We start from the raw sequence: 18,131 nt of genomic DNA, 5'->3' as shown, positions 1-18,131 counted from the left end.
TGTTTGTGCTAGCAACGATCACAGAATCATAGAATCATAGAATCGTCTAGGTTGGAAGAGACCCTTGGGATCATCGAGTCCAACCATCTACCCTACTCTACAAAGTCATCCCCTACACCATGTCCCTTAGCACTGCATCTAAATGGCCCTTAAACACAGCCAGGGATGGTGACTCCACCACCTCCCTGGGCATGTCCATCATGTTCTTCTGAACACTAGCCCTTTCTCCCCTACCAAATTCAAGAGGCATCTGTGAGAAACTGCATAGAAGTATGTCCGTAGATCCATCTGCAAATCTGATAATACCTTGAAATATAAGTGACACATTAAGTCTCTGGGAGACAACATTTTACAAACAAAAGGCAGGCACGTCTAGAAAAAGATATGATTGTAGCTCGTGCTGTTATCCTTGTGCTGACTGTGACATCGAACAGTCAGATTGTGTTAAACATCCTAGATTAAATGAACATGGGTATGTTAGTTTATGCTGCATTTGTAACTTCATTTTAGTAGCTAGACATACCTTGTTTTACTGGAAATAACTGGGCTGTCCCCAGAATACCAATATGGTGGCTTTTTTTTTTTTAAATAATCTCAGTATTTTGCATCATTAATTCTCAATGCACTTCCTAGGAGTTCTGCATGAATGCAGGCAACCCATGGTATTGTGATTTTTGGGCCCAGACCTATGGAAGATTAGAGCAGATTAGATCTGTTGATTTCATGAGCGAAAATTTCTTTTTGTATTAGATGAGTTCTGACTATCAGTCATAAGATCCTGCTTTACAAAGAGGCATTAGAATGAATTTTTTTTTTATGGAGTTGCAAGAATCTACAAAATTTATATACACAAAACTTTTCAGTTCTGGTTGAAAATAGTCATGAACTTGTGGCATGTTTTGAATATTTCTGTAAGTTCACCTTTGCATTTGCTTTCCAAGCCAGAAACGTTTCATCTCAAGATTGGTCTCTAGATATGGGAATACCTGAACACAAAATACAGCTTCTAGCTAGGAAAACAATTTAACAGGGAAAGAAATTTTCCGAAAAAGGACCAAAAAAAAAATAGAGTTGAAAGCAATCTGGCCTAATAAATTTAGTTTTTCAGAAGGCAAACCAAGGTGTGCTCAGGATCATCTGGATTTTCTCAGAGTCTTCCATCTTAGTCTCAAGAGTGATTTGGAGTAATCAGACAAGAAGGAAAATTTGTTAAGTGTTTCCAACTTTTTCCTAGTCCAGTTTATTTTTCACAATCAGAGTACACAGACTCAACAGACTTAGGACCACACAAATGTGGAGTCTTTTACTGATGTGTATTCCTGAAGGTTTTTCTATTAGTTGGAAACACAGTGTCCTGGTGCGAGTGTCCTGGGAGAGCCCATGCTCAAGCCTCAGAGAAACCCAGAAATTTACCCCAAACCTGGGCAGCCAGAATTAGCTTAGGGGAAGTCCTAGACAGGTGAGCCAGGAGAGTCTGTCTGGAGATCCTAAGCCTGATGCAATCCTGAAGGCTCAGCGCGATGAGAGGCAAAGGAATGGACAGAGACTCAGTGCAATAGCCCAATACCAAACACAAAAACCAACATCTGTGACAGCAGCCTGTTGAGATTGTATAGTTATATTTCAGCCAGTTTTTATTTCAAAGTACTTCAGTCTTCCAAGTTCAGATTGTTTGCCAAGTTCAGTGTCATTTGTACATTACTTGTCCAATGCAGAGTGACAGAAGATCAAACCCCTTATGCCTTTCCCAGAATCATTGATAGGTATAATTTACTGAGCAGATTTGAAAAATCTGGCGATATTTATTGAATTAGTGGTACAGTAGGGGCTAGGAAAAGATGCAATGCAGATGTTAAATACTTACATATGTATACATACAACATCATCATTACTGTATGAATCCAAACACTTAAGTGTTATTCCAAACCATTAAATACTAAAAAAAAAAAAAAAAATAATAATAATATGACTCTTCTGATGTTTTATTTTACCAAGTTGCAGGCTTGTAGCATATGGTGTGCATATCATGGCTTGAGAGTACTTTCACTCATCTGTGAGATGTGTGGCGTGGAGCTCAGTTATTTCTAGCTTGAGAGAAAACACAGGGCAGTAGGTTGTGCAAAGCAGGTGTCTAGAAGTCAGTATGTAGACCTGTGCCATGATGAGTCCTTTGCTTTACTGTATAAGTACAGTAAAGTAAAGAATGCTGCACCTCTGTGTTCCTGTTCTCCATTGTTAAACCCATGAAAGGTTGGCTTAAATACATTCTACCAACTCATAATCCAGAATCAGAAAGAATGATGCTTGTGATGAAGGTACTATGGTGAAATATTTCTGAGCTTCGCTCAAGGTTATAGGTGCTTATTACCTGTTGAAATGCTACACTGCCAATCTTAATTACATTTCTCTTTAAGCACCATGTAACATCTACAAGCCAGTTTATATTTCTTACGCTTCTACTTTTGTTTCAAAGTAATGAAGCCTTTTGAGCCCTGGGAAATTTATGTAATTTTACTTCAGAATAGTTTTAATTTAAATTTTTTGGGTTTTTTGTTTGTTTTTTTTTTTAGCGTACAACAGTTTACACAGTTTTTGAATTGAGTTTAAATATAGAATCCATTTCCTTTAAAGAGTGGTGTTGGCAAAGACAAAGCAAAAAGTATGTTAAATTTTTAGGGCAGCAGGTGTACTAACACCACCATGATTTGCCATGCCAGAGCAGAACAGTGGTTACCCAACTATTGTCTTAGGTACAACTCTTACTAGTCATACCCAAGGAATGTTAGAAAACACTATCCCCAGGATTTCATACTGCATTAGAGCATGGAGGACGGGTTGGTCACCAGGAGACATACAGTAAGAAGTCAAGAAATGATAACCTGAAAGTAAAGGCCACCTCCTGACTCAGTGGTCAAAGGACTCTTCCCTCTGCTCAAAACTGAGCAAACACTCTGCTGATCAGATCATGTGAAAGAGGAAAAGACATAGTGGGGAAAAAGGTGAGCTCTCCAAATGATGACAGCAGCAGAGGGTCAAGAGCAACGAGGACAAAGAAGAGGCCTAGCATCACCTTGTATGTCCCACCCCTGTTGAGGAGGGATGGAAGACTCTGGATGTGAGGTTCATTCCCCAGAAGACCACTCTGCCACAAAGAAAGGCAGCCAAGAAGAATGGGAGAATACGCAGCCTAATAAGGCAGAAGCAATATTTGCATTTAATTCAATTTTTTTTTTTAGTTCTTCTTGCCTCAGCTGTTCTAATTCTCCGTGCTAAAGGTGTGACCACCCTAAGCCTTTCCCAAAGACTCCAGCACACATCCAGTTTATGTAAGCAGCAAGAAGAGAAACTACTTAACATCCCGCTCCCTACAGCATGGCTTCCCACAGGAGAAATGTTCCTTTTTGGAAACCTCACCACTGCTCATACACTCAATGGCAGCAGGCTCTGGGAATTCCTACTGTCTACAGATCCCCTGCTTTAACACTGTGGCTCTGGGAGATCTGGTCAATCGTTTTCCCTAGGAGAGGGAGGATGGTTTCGTATCAAAGACTGGCATGTAGTATATCTGAAAGACTGCCAGCTCCAAAAGCACTCACATCAAGATCCAGACCTCAGTCCTGGAGGACACAGTTCTCCAAAACCACTTGGCGTGAAATCCACAAACTCTTCTGCTGCACGTAACTTTGAGGAGGGATGGATAACAAGTGCTGACCTGGGTAGAGAGTTCTGCCCCTACTGCTGCCCGGACAATGGGCTGATCTTCATAAGCTCCACAGGGAACAGCACGTCCTCCTCCACTTCCAGCAGCCCAGCCCTTGCCTGCATGTGTGCAGCTGCCAAAGCAAGGGAGGCTGCCAGCTGGAGAAGGGCAGTCTCCTCCAGGAGTCTGCAGAAACTGCAGAACATCGAGAAGATCAGAAATGTTGGTAGCCAAAAATCCTCAGTGACTGCACAATTTCTGTTATTTTTAAAATCAATTAGTTCTGTGGAGTATGCCGCTGATGCAAGGCATCCAAATTGTTCTGAAGTGCACAAGGCAAAGTAAAATTTAGGTATTAGCATTTTGGTCATATGCCTAGCATTAGTAAATACATTCAAATTTCTTTTAGGCGATCTTCTCTAGTTTGAGTTATCTACATATTTTTTTTAAAATTCTTCAAAGTAGACTATTTTGTCTCTATTCCTTTCTGTTCCAAACCAGTTAATGAATAAATTAAATAATGGGCACTATTGTAGACCTTTGAATTATAGAATTATAGAGAGGTTTAGATTGGAAGGGACCTTAAATATCATCTAGTTCCAACTCCCCTGCCTTGGGCAGGGACACCTCCCACCAGACCAGGTTGCTCAAAGCCCCATCCAGCCTGGCCTTGAACAACTCAGGAGATGAGGTGCTTGTTTACAGTGTTAATCCTTTACACTGTAAAAAACCGACCATTTAGTTCTATTCTCATACCTAGATTTTGATTTTGATGACATTTAGCTTCTAATTCTTAAATATACTATATTTGTCTTAAATGTTATTAACAGTAGCCATGTTAAAGTTTTACTTTGTTAAAGTCTAAATCCCCTGTGCAGCAGTTTTTCTTTCATCCACTTTTGACACACTGGAAGAATCACAGTAGGTCAGAAGTGTGTGATTTTTCTTTCATTAAATGCTTATGTGAGCATCTCACCACTGCATTATTTTTTAACTGACAGAGAGTTACTCCACTCCAGTCTGTTTCTTGGGTTTGACATGATGTTTAATTTTTACTTAGTTGGGATCAGGTGATCTGAATCTTAGCCCTTGTCATTCAAATCGGCACGATTTCTCCAAAGTTCAGGCTAAAAAGGCGTTTGCAACCTGTTTTCTTTTTCCTTTCTCTGCTCAGACACTTCTTTCTGAGCTTCCTTCTGCTTCTTTCTGAGCGTCCCCACCTCCCCAGCCTCTTGTACTGCGCTGTTTTGCTTGGAGGGGGATGAGACCAAGGATTCACTCCCTCCCAAATGCACCCAGTCCTTGTTACGGAACCCTTTAAAGTAGCCCCACTGGAGGCATCTCCTTCCCGGATTAAAATCCTTCACTCAGGAATTGGGTGGGAGGGTGAGTCCCATTACAATCTCTGTCCCACTTTGGTTCACAGGTAGAGCAAGCATAACTAGATTCTCAATGTCTAGTAACCATGGCTGCGAGTGTATGCATAACAAAGAAGCAGAAGATTAATGTATGTCACATTTTATTATTTTATTTTTTAAAAAAAGAATAACTCATTTCAGTCTACTTTTAGGAATTTCTTTTCCTTTAGAAAATAAATGTATACAGCCAGATGATTGCATAGCCTGCCAAAAATAATAGCCTCATTTTTTCTAGTATATATTATATAGAGTAAACTCGTGGGCCTGCTGTATTTGTCCAGCTTTCTTCCTCTTTTTTGTTAAGCTTTGTCTTCGAATGAGGTCAAGAGAAAAAAAAAATCATTAATATCTGTCAACTTCCTTTATAACCTTAAGGAAAAATCTTTGTATGATATCACACAGACAGATTTTCAATTTCCTTGTGTAATAAACAGATGCTTTAGGATTTGGATGTAATTTAAAGGTTTAAAATATCACATTGAGATTGATGAATAAATCAGTTGTGAAGACAAAAACATTGATGCCTGTTGAAAATACCTCTCCAGACAGGCAGGAAATGAAATTAGTTCCCAGTAAAGTGTGGAGATGAGGATCACTGTTTAGTTCTGCTGCAGGCTTTTTAGGACTTGCTACAGTGGCACAACGAAACTGCTAGGGCTACAGAAATCTAATTAAAGAGCAAATGTCCCTCCTGACATCGAATTAATCTTTATCAAGTTCCCTATTTTTATTTCAATCTGGAACAGGAAAATGAAATTTAAAATTCTAGGCATGTTGCAAAACAGTTGGTGATTTTCTCTAGAGCATTACAATGCAAAAACATTCAGCATTGTTTAATTAGACCTCGAAGCACTCATTTTCTGAGCACTTTTTATTTCATCATTGTTTGTTAAGGGCTTACATAAATAATACACAAATATTTACTACAAGCCTGGTACAAGGCCGTCTCCCTCTGTTGTACAGATCTCTATTTCCAGAGCTTTTTCTGTTGATGAAAAACCTGAAGTAATTATTGTTTACATTTTAAACATCACCATACTTTATCAGTCCTTCATATTGAGTTCAGGTTTCTTAAATGACTTTGCCTTAACAAGAATGCTTTCTGACATGCAAATTGCTGGTATTCCAGTAGCCCTCAGCCCCAGTGGGACCACTGAGCTGCAGCAGCTCAGCTGCTGCTGGAGCTGGAGCCTGGCTCAGATACCTCTGCACCGCGTTACAATCCATCACGTCCTAAGAAATGGGCCCCAGTCCCAGGCCCAGTTGTAAACTGAACAAGAGTTGCCGGGTTCAAGATGAACGTGTTGCTACCCCTTATTTTGCAGATAGGAGAACTAAGCTTGGATCTGTGGTCCCAACCTTAACGCGAGAGGTATCGATTGAGTCCAAGCGCAAATCCACGTAGGCTTTACTGGAAGAGAGCCAAAGCAATTTGACTGTGGTCACATAGAAAACCTGGGAAAACATCAGAATAAGTCCCCGCCCAGTTCCAAGCTTGCATTTAAACTAGAGGACCATCCTCCCATATCTAGCTATTTATTTGTCCTAAGTCCAGAAGAGATCATAGAATCATAGAGTGGTTAGAATTGGAAGGGACCTGAAAGATCTTCTAGTTCCAACCCCCCTGCCATGGTCAGGGACACCTCCCGCTAGACCAGGTTGCTCAAAGCCCCATCAAGCCTGGTCTTGAACACTTCCAGGGTGATGATTTCTTCCTCCGTTTTGGGGAACTACCTCTTCTTGCTGCATGAGTACTTGTTCTCTGTGTCTGCTCACTTGCATGCTTCACTGCAGCACTGCTGGAGCTGCTGGCCCCATGGAGTGTTTTTCTTGTATATATGATTGTTTCATGAAGACCGATAAGAGATCGCTCAGGGGCTTTGCTACCCAAGGCAAACCCAAGTGCCTCAGGATAGGATGTGTTTCTGTGGTTGGTTTCCTCTTACAGCTAAATTAGAAAGGCCTTATGGGTGATGTTTTGTATAAAAATGATGATGGTGATATACAAAACCAATTTTTCTGCCAATTACACGAAACTCCAATTAAAGTCATTGGGAAGTCTGCTCAATTACTGTTTCTGTTGGATTGGTTGCCGGCATGGGGCAGCCTGATGTGCAAGTTTAGAGCCTGGTGAAAAAGGCTGAATAGAGAGCACGGGGGTTACAGGCACCGCAGGTGGGGTTTATTTTACCTTATTAGCAGGGCAGGGTATGTTACATGACAACTAGATGCTGAATTCAGCTCATGACCTTGCTTGCTACTAATGGTCTGCCTCTTGGAGTCAGCAGGGACAAAGTGAGGCTTCAGAGAGCATTTAAGGTGCTGAGGTGTGACTTGGGATGGTCTCCATGTGGAAGACATTATGGAAGAAAGTTGCACTTGGAATCACGGAATTGTCAGAGTTGGAAGGGGCCTCTAGAGATCATCTGGTCCAACTCCCCTGCCAAAGCAGGGTTGCCCAGAGCACATCACTCAGGACTGCATCCAGGCGGGGCTTGAAAATCTCCAGAGAAGGGGACTCCACAACCTCCCTGGGCAGCCTGTTCCAGGGCTCTAGCACTCTCACCCCAAAGAAGTTCTTCCTCATATTTGATTGGAATTTCCTATGTTCCAGCTTGTGTTCGTTGCCCACTGGAAACCACTGAAAAGAGTCCGGCTCCATCATCCTTCAACCCACCTTTTAGATACTTGTAAACGTAGATAAGGTCTCCTCTCATCCTGCTCTTCTCGAGGCTAAGGAGCCCCAGCTCTTTGAGCCTTTCCTCGTGAGGGAGGTGCTCCAATCCCTTAATCATCTTAGTTGCCCTACATTGGACTCTCTCCAGTAGTTCCCTGTCCCTCTTGAACTGGGGAGCCCAGAACTGGACGCAATATTCCAGTTGTGGCCTCACCAGTGCAGAGCAGCCTGGGTGAAAATCCAGGGTTGGAGGGAGGTGGAGGGAGGTGATAATGTACAGGAGGGTCACGGAAGGGCCGAGCACCTGCGGCACCTCCAGGGAAGGGCCGGAGTATCACGCACCGAGAAAGAGGGATGTGAAAAAGGAAGCGGCATCTTGTATTTGAAGGAAGCTCATTTCCAGGGATGGAGGGGGCCAGGCGGAAACTGAGAATACTCAATTTATCTTGATTAAAGGTGGCTTGGCTGAGCTGTTAAGCCTGAATTAAAAAAAAAAAAAAAACAGCTCTTCTCAAAATTCCTGTCGTAATGAAGGCTGTATATATGAAGCAATCACACATAATCCACTAGAATTTAAAACTAAAAGCTATGAGCTTGTATCCTTTCTGTTCTATGTGTGGACTTTGGCCAGAGGGAGTGGATTTTCAAACTAGGTATCTTGGTTCAAGTTCAGTTTTTGATTTAGCAGCTACGCATGCAGTTAACTTGAGTGGAAATTTGTACGTCCGTGCCCCTAGAAGGACTTTGGTCTGCTTTTTTTTCAGCAGACATCAATTGCTTTTGTAGAGCATTCCCATACTTTTAACCAATGTAGTTCTTCTATCTTTACAGGAACACAATGTGCATTTATACAGGGTGAATCAGATACACTAGCCTTGGAATTTCAATTGTTCTCCTGGTTTTAAAACACAGCATTTAGACATCCTCTTATATCAAAAGAGCTAAAATTTATTATGACTTTTCATATGACAGATATTTCAGAGCGCAGGTTAGATGTCTCTTTGTAACTTCCACTTTTTCTTGTCTTCTTGGTTTCAAAAAGCAAGTTATTCTGTGCTACTTTCACTGCATTAGTCCAACAACTGTTAAAAGGCTTTGGTTGAATTTCTGTTTAGTTGAGAGAGAAGTACAAATAAAAGACACAGCAGATGGTCCCTTTGTGACTGAATGAAGAAAAAGGGTTTTGAGAACAATATGTGAATAGGTGTAGCCTAATAAAACAGTCAGCCACCTGCTGCCTACATCCTTCAAAAAGATTCTGTTGCATATTCTGGGAATTAACGACTTGTGTGTGTCCTTACGTTTAATCTAAATGGAAGCTCTGAGGAGCAAACAGACCTTTTTTGCCCCAGTGTTGATTGAGTTGTTCTCTTGGTTTTGAATTGTTTCTGCTCTGTCCCTTTCAGTTCCATCCGGTGACTGTGTAATAGCTGGCAACATTTTGGCAGTGTTTCATTTCTCAAACCAAGGAAAGATTTTAAAACTTAGAAAGCACCTAGGCTTTTTTTTTTTTTTTTTCTATTTCAAATTGATAACCTGAATTACAGCAGGAAAAGAGGTATTCTACCATTTCGCAGTACGCACCGTTTGGTGTTGTTAAATGCACCCAACCTGTTGCTTGGTTTCTGTACGTAGTAATGTACGTGCTCTCTCCTCTAGGGATTTACTCTTCAGCCTGATTATCAGAATATCATCAATCCAACATCAACAGCTGCACAAGTTGTTACCCAAGCAATGGAGTATGTTCGTTCAGGGTGCAGAAATCCTCCAGCACAGACTGTGGACTGGAATAATGACTACTGCAGTAATGGGTAAGCAGCCAGTGAATGCCACCTTGTGTTGAGCAACATTCATGACACGAGTATCTGATAGAGAGTTACAAAACAGCTTTGTTGCCCGTTTCCCTACAGTATTTCGTTTCCATACAGTATTTCGGAAGTGCATCTGTGATGGCACTGTGTTTATTCAGCAGTTAGGCTGTTTTGGGAGACCAAGTTTTCAGTATAAACAGTTACTAGACATTGTTGTCACCTTACCACAGCACATACACTTCAGTCTTAGAGAATTTCCATTCCTTAGAAAATCAGAACTCAAATCTTAGGGAGAAGGTGTAGGAAAGAAGTGTTAAGGTCACTGTCTCCTACTTGAGAGGCAAATACTGTGAACTGTTTTCTCCAAATACTCCATTGCTGAGGAGATCTTGATGCCAGGGGAAACAACTAGTTTGGGTCATGAAAACCCACACGAGTGAGATGCAGGGGTGATGCCTGGGATACAAAATATATGGAAGAGAATGGCATGAAGATCACACGACTGTAAACAGAAAGAAAACACCATACCTGTAGGAGTTCTGTGCCCCTTCTATAAGGTTAGTAGCCCCTTCAAACCCTCAACTCCTCTGCAGCATAGTCTTTGTGGAGCCATATTATGGTCCCAGAAACTGCCTGGAAACATTTAGAATCATAGAATCAGAGAATGGTTAGAGTTGGAAGGGACCTTAAAGATCATGGAGTTCCAACCCCCCTGCTGTGGGCAGGGACACCTCCCACCAGACCAGGTTGCTCAAAGCCCCATCCAGCCTGGCCTGGAACCCCTCCAGGGATGGGGCAGCCAGAGCTTCTCTGGGCAACCTGTTCCAGTGTCTCACCACCCTCACACAGGAAAGAATTTCTTCCTGATATCTCATCTAAATCTCCCCTCTTTCAGTTTAAAACCACTAGTCCTCATCCTATCGAGACTAATTAAAGACTCTGAACAGAAGGTATCTTTTGAGTTTTAAATTATAGCTATTGTGCCTTGTGGACGTGTCCACCAACCTGACCTCCCTTTCACCTTGGCATGAATCCCCAAGGCAAAGGCAGATAAAAGTTCTGACTCCGAATTAGAAACTGATGACTCCTTTTTGCTCTGAACTGGTGTGGTGCTTCAGCTGAAACTAAACCCCATCAATAACTGAATGTACAAGTGTGATAGACACAGTGCATTGGTGGAAGGTCTCCTGTAGAGCCTGGTCTCCAGTAGAGAGTTGTTCTGGCTGACTCTGCCAGACGTATCTAGTGTTCCCTCACGTGTGCTTACCTGAATCTGCCAACCCAGTACATTTTGGCTACATCTGTACTCGTAAATAAAATAGGCCAGAGAAATCAGTGGTTGGCACCCATATCGTGTAACTAAGCTCTCCTGTCCTCTAAGGAAAGTGGCCAATTTCACCTTGTCTGGAGGAAAGCATCCCTGCTTAAGGCAGGGGGGTTGGACCTAGATGATCTTCAAGGTCCCTTCCAACTCTAACTATTCTCTCATTTTATGATCATAGCAGGTGCTTATGGAGTATCGTTCTGAGACCTGTGTTTAACCCTCAGCTGTAATTACACCCTTCCAACTCTAACTATTCTATGATTTTATGATCATAGCACGTGCTTATGGAGTATCGTTCCGAGACCTGTGCTTAACCCTCAGCTGTAATTACATGGTTTGTGAGAGAGGGATAGTCAGTGCTTCTAACCTGGTGGTGCAGGTGATCCTAAACCAGTGCTTCAGCCCATGTTCCAGTCCTTTTTAGTTCAGGGCCAGAAGTGGTCTCCGGATTTCTACATGCCACTATGGCACTAGAATTTTTCTTATTATTACCATGGTAATGCAGTCATATTTCGGTGACATGCTTGGAATTAATGATATGTGGTAGGGTTATGGGGTTGGTTGGGGTTTTTTGGAAGAATAGGACTAAATATTTGACAATTTTAAAAAAAAAAAATCACATTTGTTCTTTTTCTCTTTGAACAGGGGCATGCAGAGGGACAAAGCACTCTACCTTACCTGAAAATCTGAAACACCTCTCCTTTCCACTGAGGAATGCAGGGAAGTCTTTTCATCATGGATTGCTTTATGCAGTCAAGGCAGTTCTGCATTTTATTAGGAAATACAAGTTGCTAAGCACTTAGGACTATTTGAGCTTGTGGGTCACCCACTCTGGAAAAAATAGTCTTGCTTCTTTCTTTTCCTTTTTTTTTTTTCCCCCCCATTTTTTCTCTTTCTTTCTCCTTTCCACTCCCACCCTGAGATCCTTTAACGGACATTGCTTTTCTTCTTCCCTGAAGGAAACTTGGACCATTCAGATTTTATGTTGGTTTTTGCTGTGAAGTGCTGCGATAGTAACTGCCTTAGCAACTGTAGATGTCTCGGATAAAAGTCCTGGATTTTCCATTGGTTTTTCATAATGGGTGTTTATATGAAACTACTAAAGACTTTTTAAATGGCTTGATGTAGCAGTCATAGCAAGTTTGTAAATAGCATCTATGTTACACTCTCCTAGAGTATAAAATGTGAATGTTTTTGTAGCTAATTGTAATTGAAACTGGCTCATTCCAGTTTATTGATTTCACAATAAGGGTTAAATTGGCAAACATTCATATTTTTACTTCATTTTTAAGCAACTGACTAATAGTTCTATATTTTCAAAGTATTTGGAGAAAAAAAAGAAAAATATTCCCAAATGATATTAATTAAAAATATTGGCTTTGTCTCATGAAATAAACACAAAAACCTAGGGGAAAAAAAAACTAATGTTGATAAAGAGCAACACATTTATTTTGTACTGCCTAAAAAATGCTTCTTTTTTTTAAAGAAAATCACTTTATGTGTACTGGTTAGTAAACGTCATTTAAGTCCTTTTATGTATAAAACTGCCAAATGCTTACCTGATATTTTATTAGATGCAGAAACAGATTGGAGACAGCTAAATTATAACCTTTACATATGGCTATGTATTATTGTTTCTTCATACTGTGTCTGTATTTAATCTTTTTTATGGAACCTGTTGCGCCTATTTATGAAATAATAAATATAGGTGTTTGTAAGTAAATTTGTTAGCATTTTAAAGAGGTTTCTTTGACGCTTTAACTTTTGCTGGCACAAATGTTCACAACTGATGTGAATACTTTATTTAGTTTTTACAGTGACATATATAACACCAAACCTGCTTTACTGGCAGAAAATGAAGGTAACCAATACTTATTTCTCTGTTTCTTTTGTTGTTAAGAGTAAAAAAAAAAAGAAAGGTATTTTAAGTATTTCCCTTTTTAAAGCATCGTAGAAGGAAGTTGCCCAAAACTAAGACTTGAACCCACAAAACTAACTGAATAAAACTGCATAATTCTGCTTCTTGAAACTTCATCAGTTTTGGTTAATTAGTCAAGTGGAATAAAAATGTTACCAACAGAAATATTACCAAATATGCTTCAGCCATTTTGTTATACGTGCAAAAGGTCCTACAGAGTTTTTAGGGTGTGTCTCAAAAATACACCCTAAAGTGAAAGGTAAGTTCAACAGCCACAGGGAAAGTGACAAAAAAAAAAATAATCCAAAAGAAGGTACTTCGTCAATGTTTTGGATCAGAGATACCTCTGAGAATATATTTCTGGAGGATTTGATCCTGGATGCCTGTCCAATTAACGGAGAGTACACCTGATTTGTATTTTCTACATGAAATAACGAAAGCAACTCGGATAAAATACACATTATGCAATGCCATTGATTTTCTTTAAAAACAAAACAGAAACAAAGGTATGCTTGCTTTGGAATTATTTCAGGCAATGTACAATTGGAATCACTTGGCATGTAATAACTAATAAATAATGCAGATCAGATATGATTACTCAAATGACTGTAGCTGAGAGCTCTAATTTTCCTGTCTTGAAACTGTATGAGAACTTGTGATTAAATTCACAGTTTATTGTTTGTCTGTTTAGTACTTTAGAAATATACCAGCACTACTAATTACCCAATGTCTTCTATTTATTATATTATAGTAAACTACATTTTCCAGTCATATTAATTCTAAAGCAAGAAGATAATTACCGGGGATGAGAAAAATCAGCTTTGATTTTGACAGGCAGTTTTCCTTTTTCTTTTAGGGAAAGAACTGTGTTATCTCCATTTCTTTTAGAGCAGGTGCGCAGTCACATAAAGTTGTTAATTTCGGTATCCAAGCAGAGTTCAAAATACAAGAAAACTTTAATGTAAATAAAAAAAAAAAGATACATCATGAATAAAATACTTATTCTGTATGAATCTCTGGCTAGTTGGTGTCTCTCAGTCTGTAAGAAGGGAAACCCGGGGTGTGTTTACCGGGCAGCACCTTACCCATCCGGGGATTTGAGTGTGGTTTTGGGCCTGGGCTCTGTTCAGACGGGACAGCTGTACTGGAAGAGCAGAAGTTTTGGCTAGAGTTATGTTGAAGACACTTTCTTCCAAAGAGAAGAGCCAATAGATCTTCATGTCTGACCTTGGGAAAAAGCAATGGTTGCCGGCCAAGGGCAATCTGCTATTTGTTTTCATAGAATCATAGAATGGTTAGAGTTGGAAGGGACCTTAAAGATCATGGAGTTCCAACCCCCCTGCCATGGGCAGGGACACCTCCCACCAGACCAGGTTGCTCCAAGCCCCATCTAGCCTGGCCTTGAACCCCTCCAGGGATGGGGCAGCCACAGCTTCTCTGGGCAACCTGTTCCACTGCCTCACCACCCTCACAGGAAAGAATTTCTTTCTAGTATCTAATCCAAATCTCCCCTCTTTCAGTTTAAAACCATTACCCCTTGTCCTATTGCTCCCACTCCCAGATGAAGAGTCCCTCCCCATCTCTCCTGTAGCCCCTTTAGGTCCTGGAAGGAGCTATAAGTTCTCCCTAGAGCCTTCTCTTCTCCAGGCTGAATAACTCCAGCTCTCTCAGCCTGTTCAGCTGTGTATTGGCAGATACAAATCATCAAAAGATGGAGCCTAGAAGGTTGAGGTGCTTTTTTAAGCAGGTGAAACTCCACTGGAGTTCATGAAGACATGCCCCATCCTTTGCTGGAGCACTGTGGCATAGGCACCACGGTAACACGTACGCCCAAGTCACTGGTTGTGAGTCACCATCTGTCATAAGGATGATAATGAGAAAGCCCACAGGAGCAAAACAACCTACACATTGAAGCAACACAGTAACAGCAAGTAAATAGGATAAAGACGTCTGTCAAAGTGATAGAAACCAAAGGAAATAATGTCCTCCATTAACTGAAATTACTGTTTTTTAAACATTATTTTTAAAAGTGGTAGGGAAATGCAAGATTAGCAGCATATGCACTCTGCAAGATGTAAATTCCACTTGCTTGCACCAAGGTAAGAAGAGGTTTTGAACATGACAGGCTCTTCAAATTTATTGCTGCTCTATGTGCCCCATTCTGGTGACATGAGTCCCGGTCTCTCTATCACCAACCTCACAGAGGTTTGAGCAGAAATCTCATCCAGCCTCTGACCCACAGAAGCTCTTCCAAGAGACCTGCTATAGGATTTTTTTCCCCCACATTCATCCACAGGCAGTAAGTAAGTAGTGTATTCATGGAGGGCCCCAGCCATTCACAATGAAACTTAATGTATTCGTGCCTACTTCTCTCTCATCAAATACCAGTTCCTGATTCCAGTGGCATCTGCCAAATATTCCCTGCGAGGTTCCCCTGTAAACAGGAAATCCAATAATAAAAGAGCTCATTACTGGAAGGTAAAACATGCTCTTACCACCTTCCTCAACCATCTGAGACTTCCTCTCAACCTGAACTACCAGCTCCAAGACTGTATCTGCCTATTTTTTACCCAATCCTGTAAACATGGCAGATCCACAGAGATCTCTTTCTGTGCTCTAGGGGAAGAGAGTAGGTTAAAAAAAAAAATCCTTATTTTGCACACACTGTGAGAAGGAGCTAAAGAGCTATATGCAACCTGTACAGGAGTTACTCCCCAGAACTTCCAATGATAGGTGGGTATAGATGTAGATACAGATGTAGGTATAAAGATAGATAGATGATAGATTGAGAGATAGACAGCCATCCTTCCAATGATAGGTGGGTATAGATGTAGATCAAGATAGATTGAGAGATAGACAGCCATTGTCCTGTTAATTCTTTATCTATCTGGTGTCTTCATGTCCTTTTACATTTAAATATAATATTACTGAGTGAGCATAGCAGCGTGCTGGCGGTGCTGCAGGACGTGCTGAGCTCCTCGGAGAACACGAGGTGCTTTGTGTCAGGTCTCACAGACAGCATTTCCTTTCCTTTGCAAAGTCATGTATTTTATTATTACCCAGCAGCACATTAAATCACAACTCAAATGTAGTTCTTATTCCACCGACAAGAGGACAAGTGAGAACAATGACTTGTAACATTTCAGAGTCTGTCACAGTTACTGCCTAATTAGAGAAACCCACCAGCAAACGTGCATCTGCACGGATCCTGCGACTGTCATCATTTCACATTCTATTAAGGGCTTGCTGCGATAGACACTTTACAAAGAGATTTCATTCAAGCTAATACCAAGCTGGCAAACATGTAATTGGCTAGAAAATAAAACAGGAGAGAAAAAAAAAAAAAAGAAGAAAAAAAAAGGAAAGAGAGGAAGGGGAAAAGAAAAGGAAGCCTTCCTATTTGGAAAACAAGCTGTGTGCAAAAATCCACAGTATACTGCGGAGAAGATCCTTACCCTCTGACAATTGTGTGTTTACAACGAGTCTGAGCATAATTGCTCTGATGGGCTGTCAAGGAAAAGATTAATTTGGCAAAGATTAGTATTGACTTGCTGTTTATTAAGGCTTTTAAACAGCTGTATCTGGCAACATTCCTGTAAGTGCCTGTCATGTCTGAAAATCAGGCTCACACCCGGGTGCTTGCCAGCTGTTGCTAAACAATCTTACCACTTTGAGTATCTTTCTCCAGGCCAAACAGCAAGAGCAAAGTATTGCCAAATGAGTCTCTCTCGTCCTGTCGCTTTTCGGGGGTTCTGAGAGCTCAGATGTCTGGTGGCTGGCTGAGCTGATAGCCAGTGGGGTGCTTTAGAGAGGTGCTACTCCAACCTGTCCCCGTGGCGAGGGGAAGGCGATGCTGTTAGCCACCTCACCAGCACACACACCCATAGCTTGCAACTGCTGGAATGAGAAGGGATTTTTAAATATCTGAGCGCCCACAATCAAAGTTTGGTAAGAGGCAGACCTCCAGAGCAAGCGGTTTATCCTCCCCACCCCACCCAGGGCTCTGGTGGATAAAGCCAACACGCTCAGAGGGTGTGTAAAAGTACAGTAGACACCATTAATCTTTATTAATAGTGGAGCACCTCTCCTGTGAAGACAGGCTGAGAGAGTTGGGGTTGTTCAGCCGGGAGAAGAGACCTTTTAGCAGCTTCCAGTCCCTAAAGGGGTTCCAGGAGTGATGGGGAGGGACTCTTGATCAAGGGGTGGAGCCTCAGGAATGAGGGGTAATGGTTTTAAACTGGAAGAGGGGAGATTTAGATTAGATACCAGAAAGAAATTCTTTCCTGTGAGGGTGGTGAGGCACTGGAACAGGCTGCCCAGAGAAGCTGTGGCTGCCCCATCCCTGGAGGGGTTCAAAGCCAGGCTGGATGGGGCTTGGAGCAACCTGGTCTAGTGGGAGGTGTCCCTGCCCATGGCAGGGGGGCTGGAACTAGGTGATCTTCAAGGTCCCTTCCAACCCGCACCATGCTATGTTTCTGTGGTTCTGTGATTATGAAATAATCCAACGTTTTCTTCTACGACATTTTTTTCCCCAGACTGCTGATAAACAGAAGTCATAAAAGCCATGCACACAAAAAGCCCTGGGTCAGTGGAAACCTGTAAAAGGAAAGATGTCAGCTGTTATTTTTGTTACATTGCCTAAAACATTTCAGCTTCCACTATAGGCCTTAGTAGCGAGCTCAGAAACAAATAATACCAATAGAAAGAAGGATAAACGGCTGCAGCTAAACGCCAATACAAATAGCCATGTGTTACAATTAAAGTTGATTTGGCCTTTCCAATAGAAGTCTGATTTTCTGGGATTAATCTCGACCTTTTCAAGTTGCATCAGGCTGAAATAAGTTGTCAGAACAGATGTGAATTTTGTTTGCAGAGAACAATTGTAATCCAGTAACCCTTAGAACGTCAGCGTTTTGCAGACCGCCAGCCAGCCGAGCAGGGAGGATGGGGACAGCAGACACTGGGCGCTCACAGCAGGCAGAACCCGAGCACTCACAGCCATGTCCAGAGGCTGCAAGTTTAGGTCAGAAATTTTCAAACTCAAACCAAAGTACTTTAACTCTGAATTTACCAACCAGCACAGTGAGTGGCTGCACGACCACTTGGAAAAAGGTGTTAGATCAAGGATGAATACGTTTTAAAACATGTGTTCTTTAGCTAAAGCAAACATGTAGGTGGGTGATGTTCTATGGGACACTGTTTCACAGCAGGCTGGGCACGCATTTTGTAATACAGAAGTCTCTGCAGGCTCCAAGAATCACATATTTCAGATGCTGCTGTAAA

At 41.4% G+C, this 18,131-nt stretch overlaps 1 protein-coding gene across 3 annotated transcripts in view; it reads left to right on the top strand.

The window, feature by feature from the left end:
* The window catches only part of TOX (thymocyte selection associated high mobility group box), a 242,962-nt gene extending 229,161 nt beyond the window's left edge, over positions 1–13,801 (top strand). For all 3 annotated transcript variants that reach the window (XM_014952638.1, XM_014952640.1, XM_014952637.1), the window contains 2 exons: positions 9,455–9,606; positions 11,576–13,801. In XM_014952638.1, the coding sequence (XP_014808124.1) occupies positions 9,455–9,606; positions 11,576–11,612 (189 nt within the window). In that variant the 3' untranslated portion in view covers positions 11,613–13,801. The remainder of the gene's footprint in view (positions 1–9,454; positions 9,607–11,575) is intronic.
* The last annotated feature ends 4,330 nt before the right edge of the window (positions 13,802–18,131 follow it).

The sequence above is a fragment of the Calidris pugnax genome, unplaced genomic scaffold, assembly GCF_001431845.1.
Source record: "Calidris pugnax isolate Ruff unplaced genomic scaffold, ASM143184v1 scaffold182, whole genome shotgun sequence".
NCBI lineage: Eukaryota > Metazoa > Chordata > Aves > Charadriiformes > Scolopacidae > Calidris > Calidris pugnax.
The sequence above is the reverse complement of the archived record's forward strand: the minus strand, read 5'-3'. Positions and strand labels throughout refer to the sequence as shown.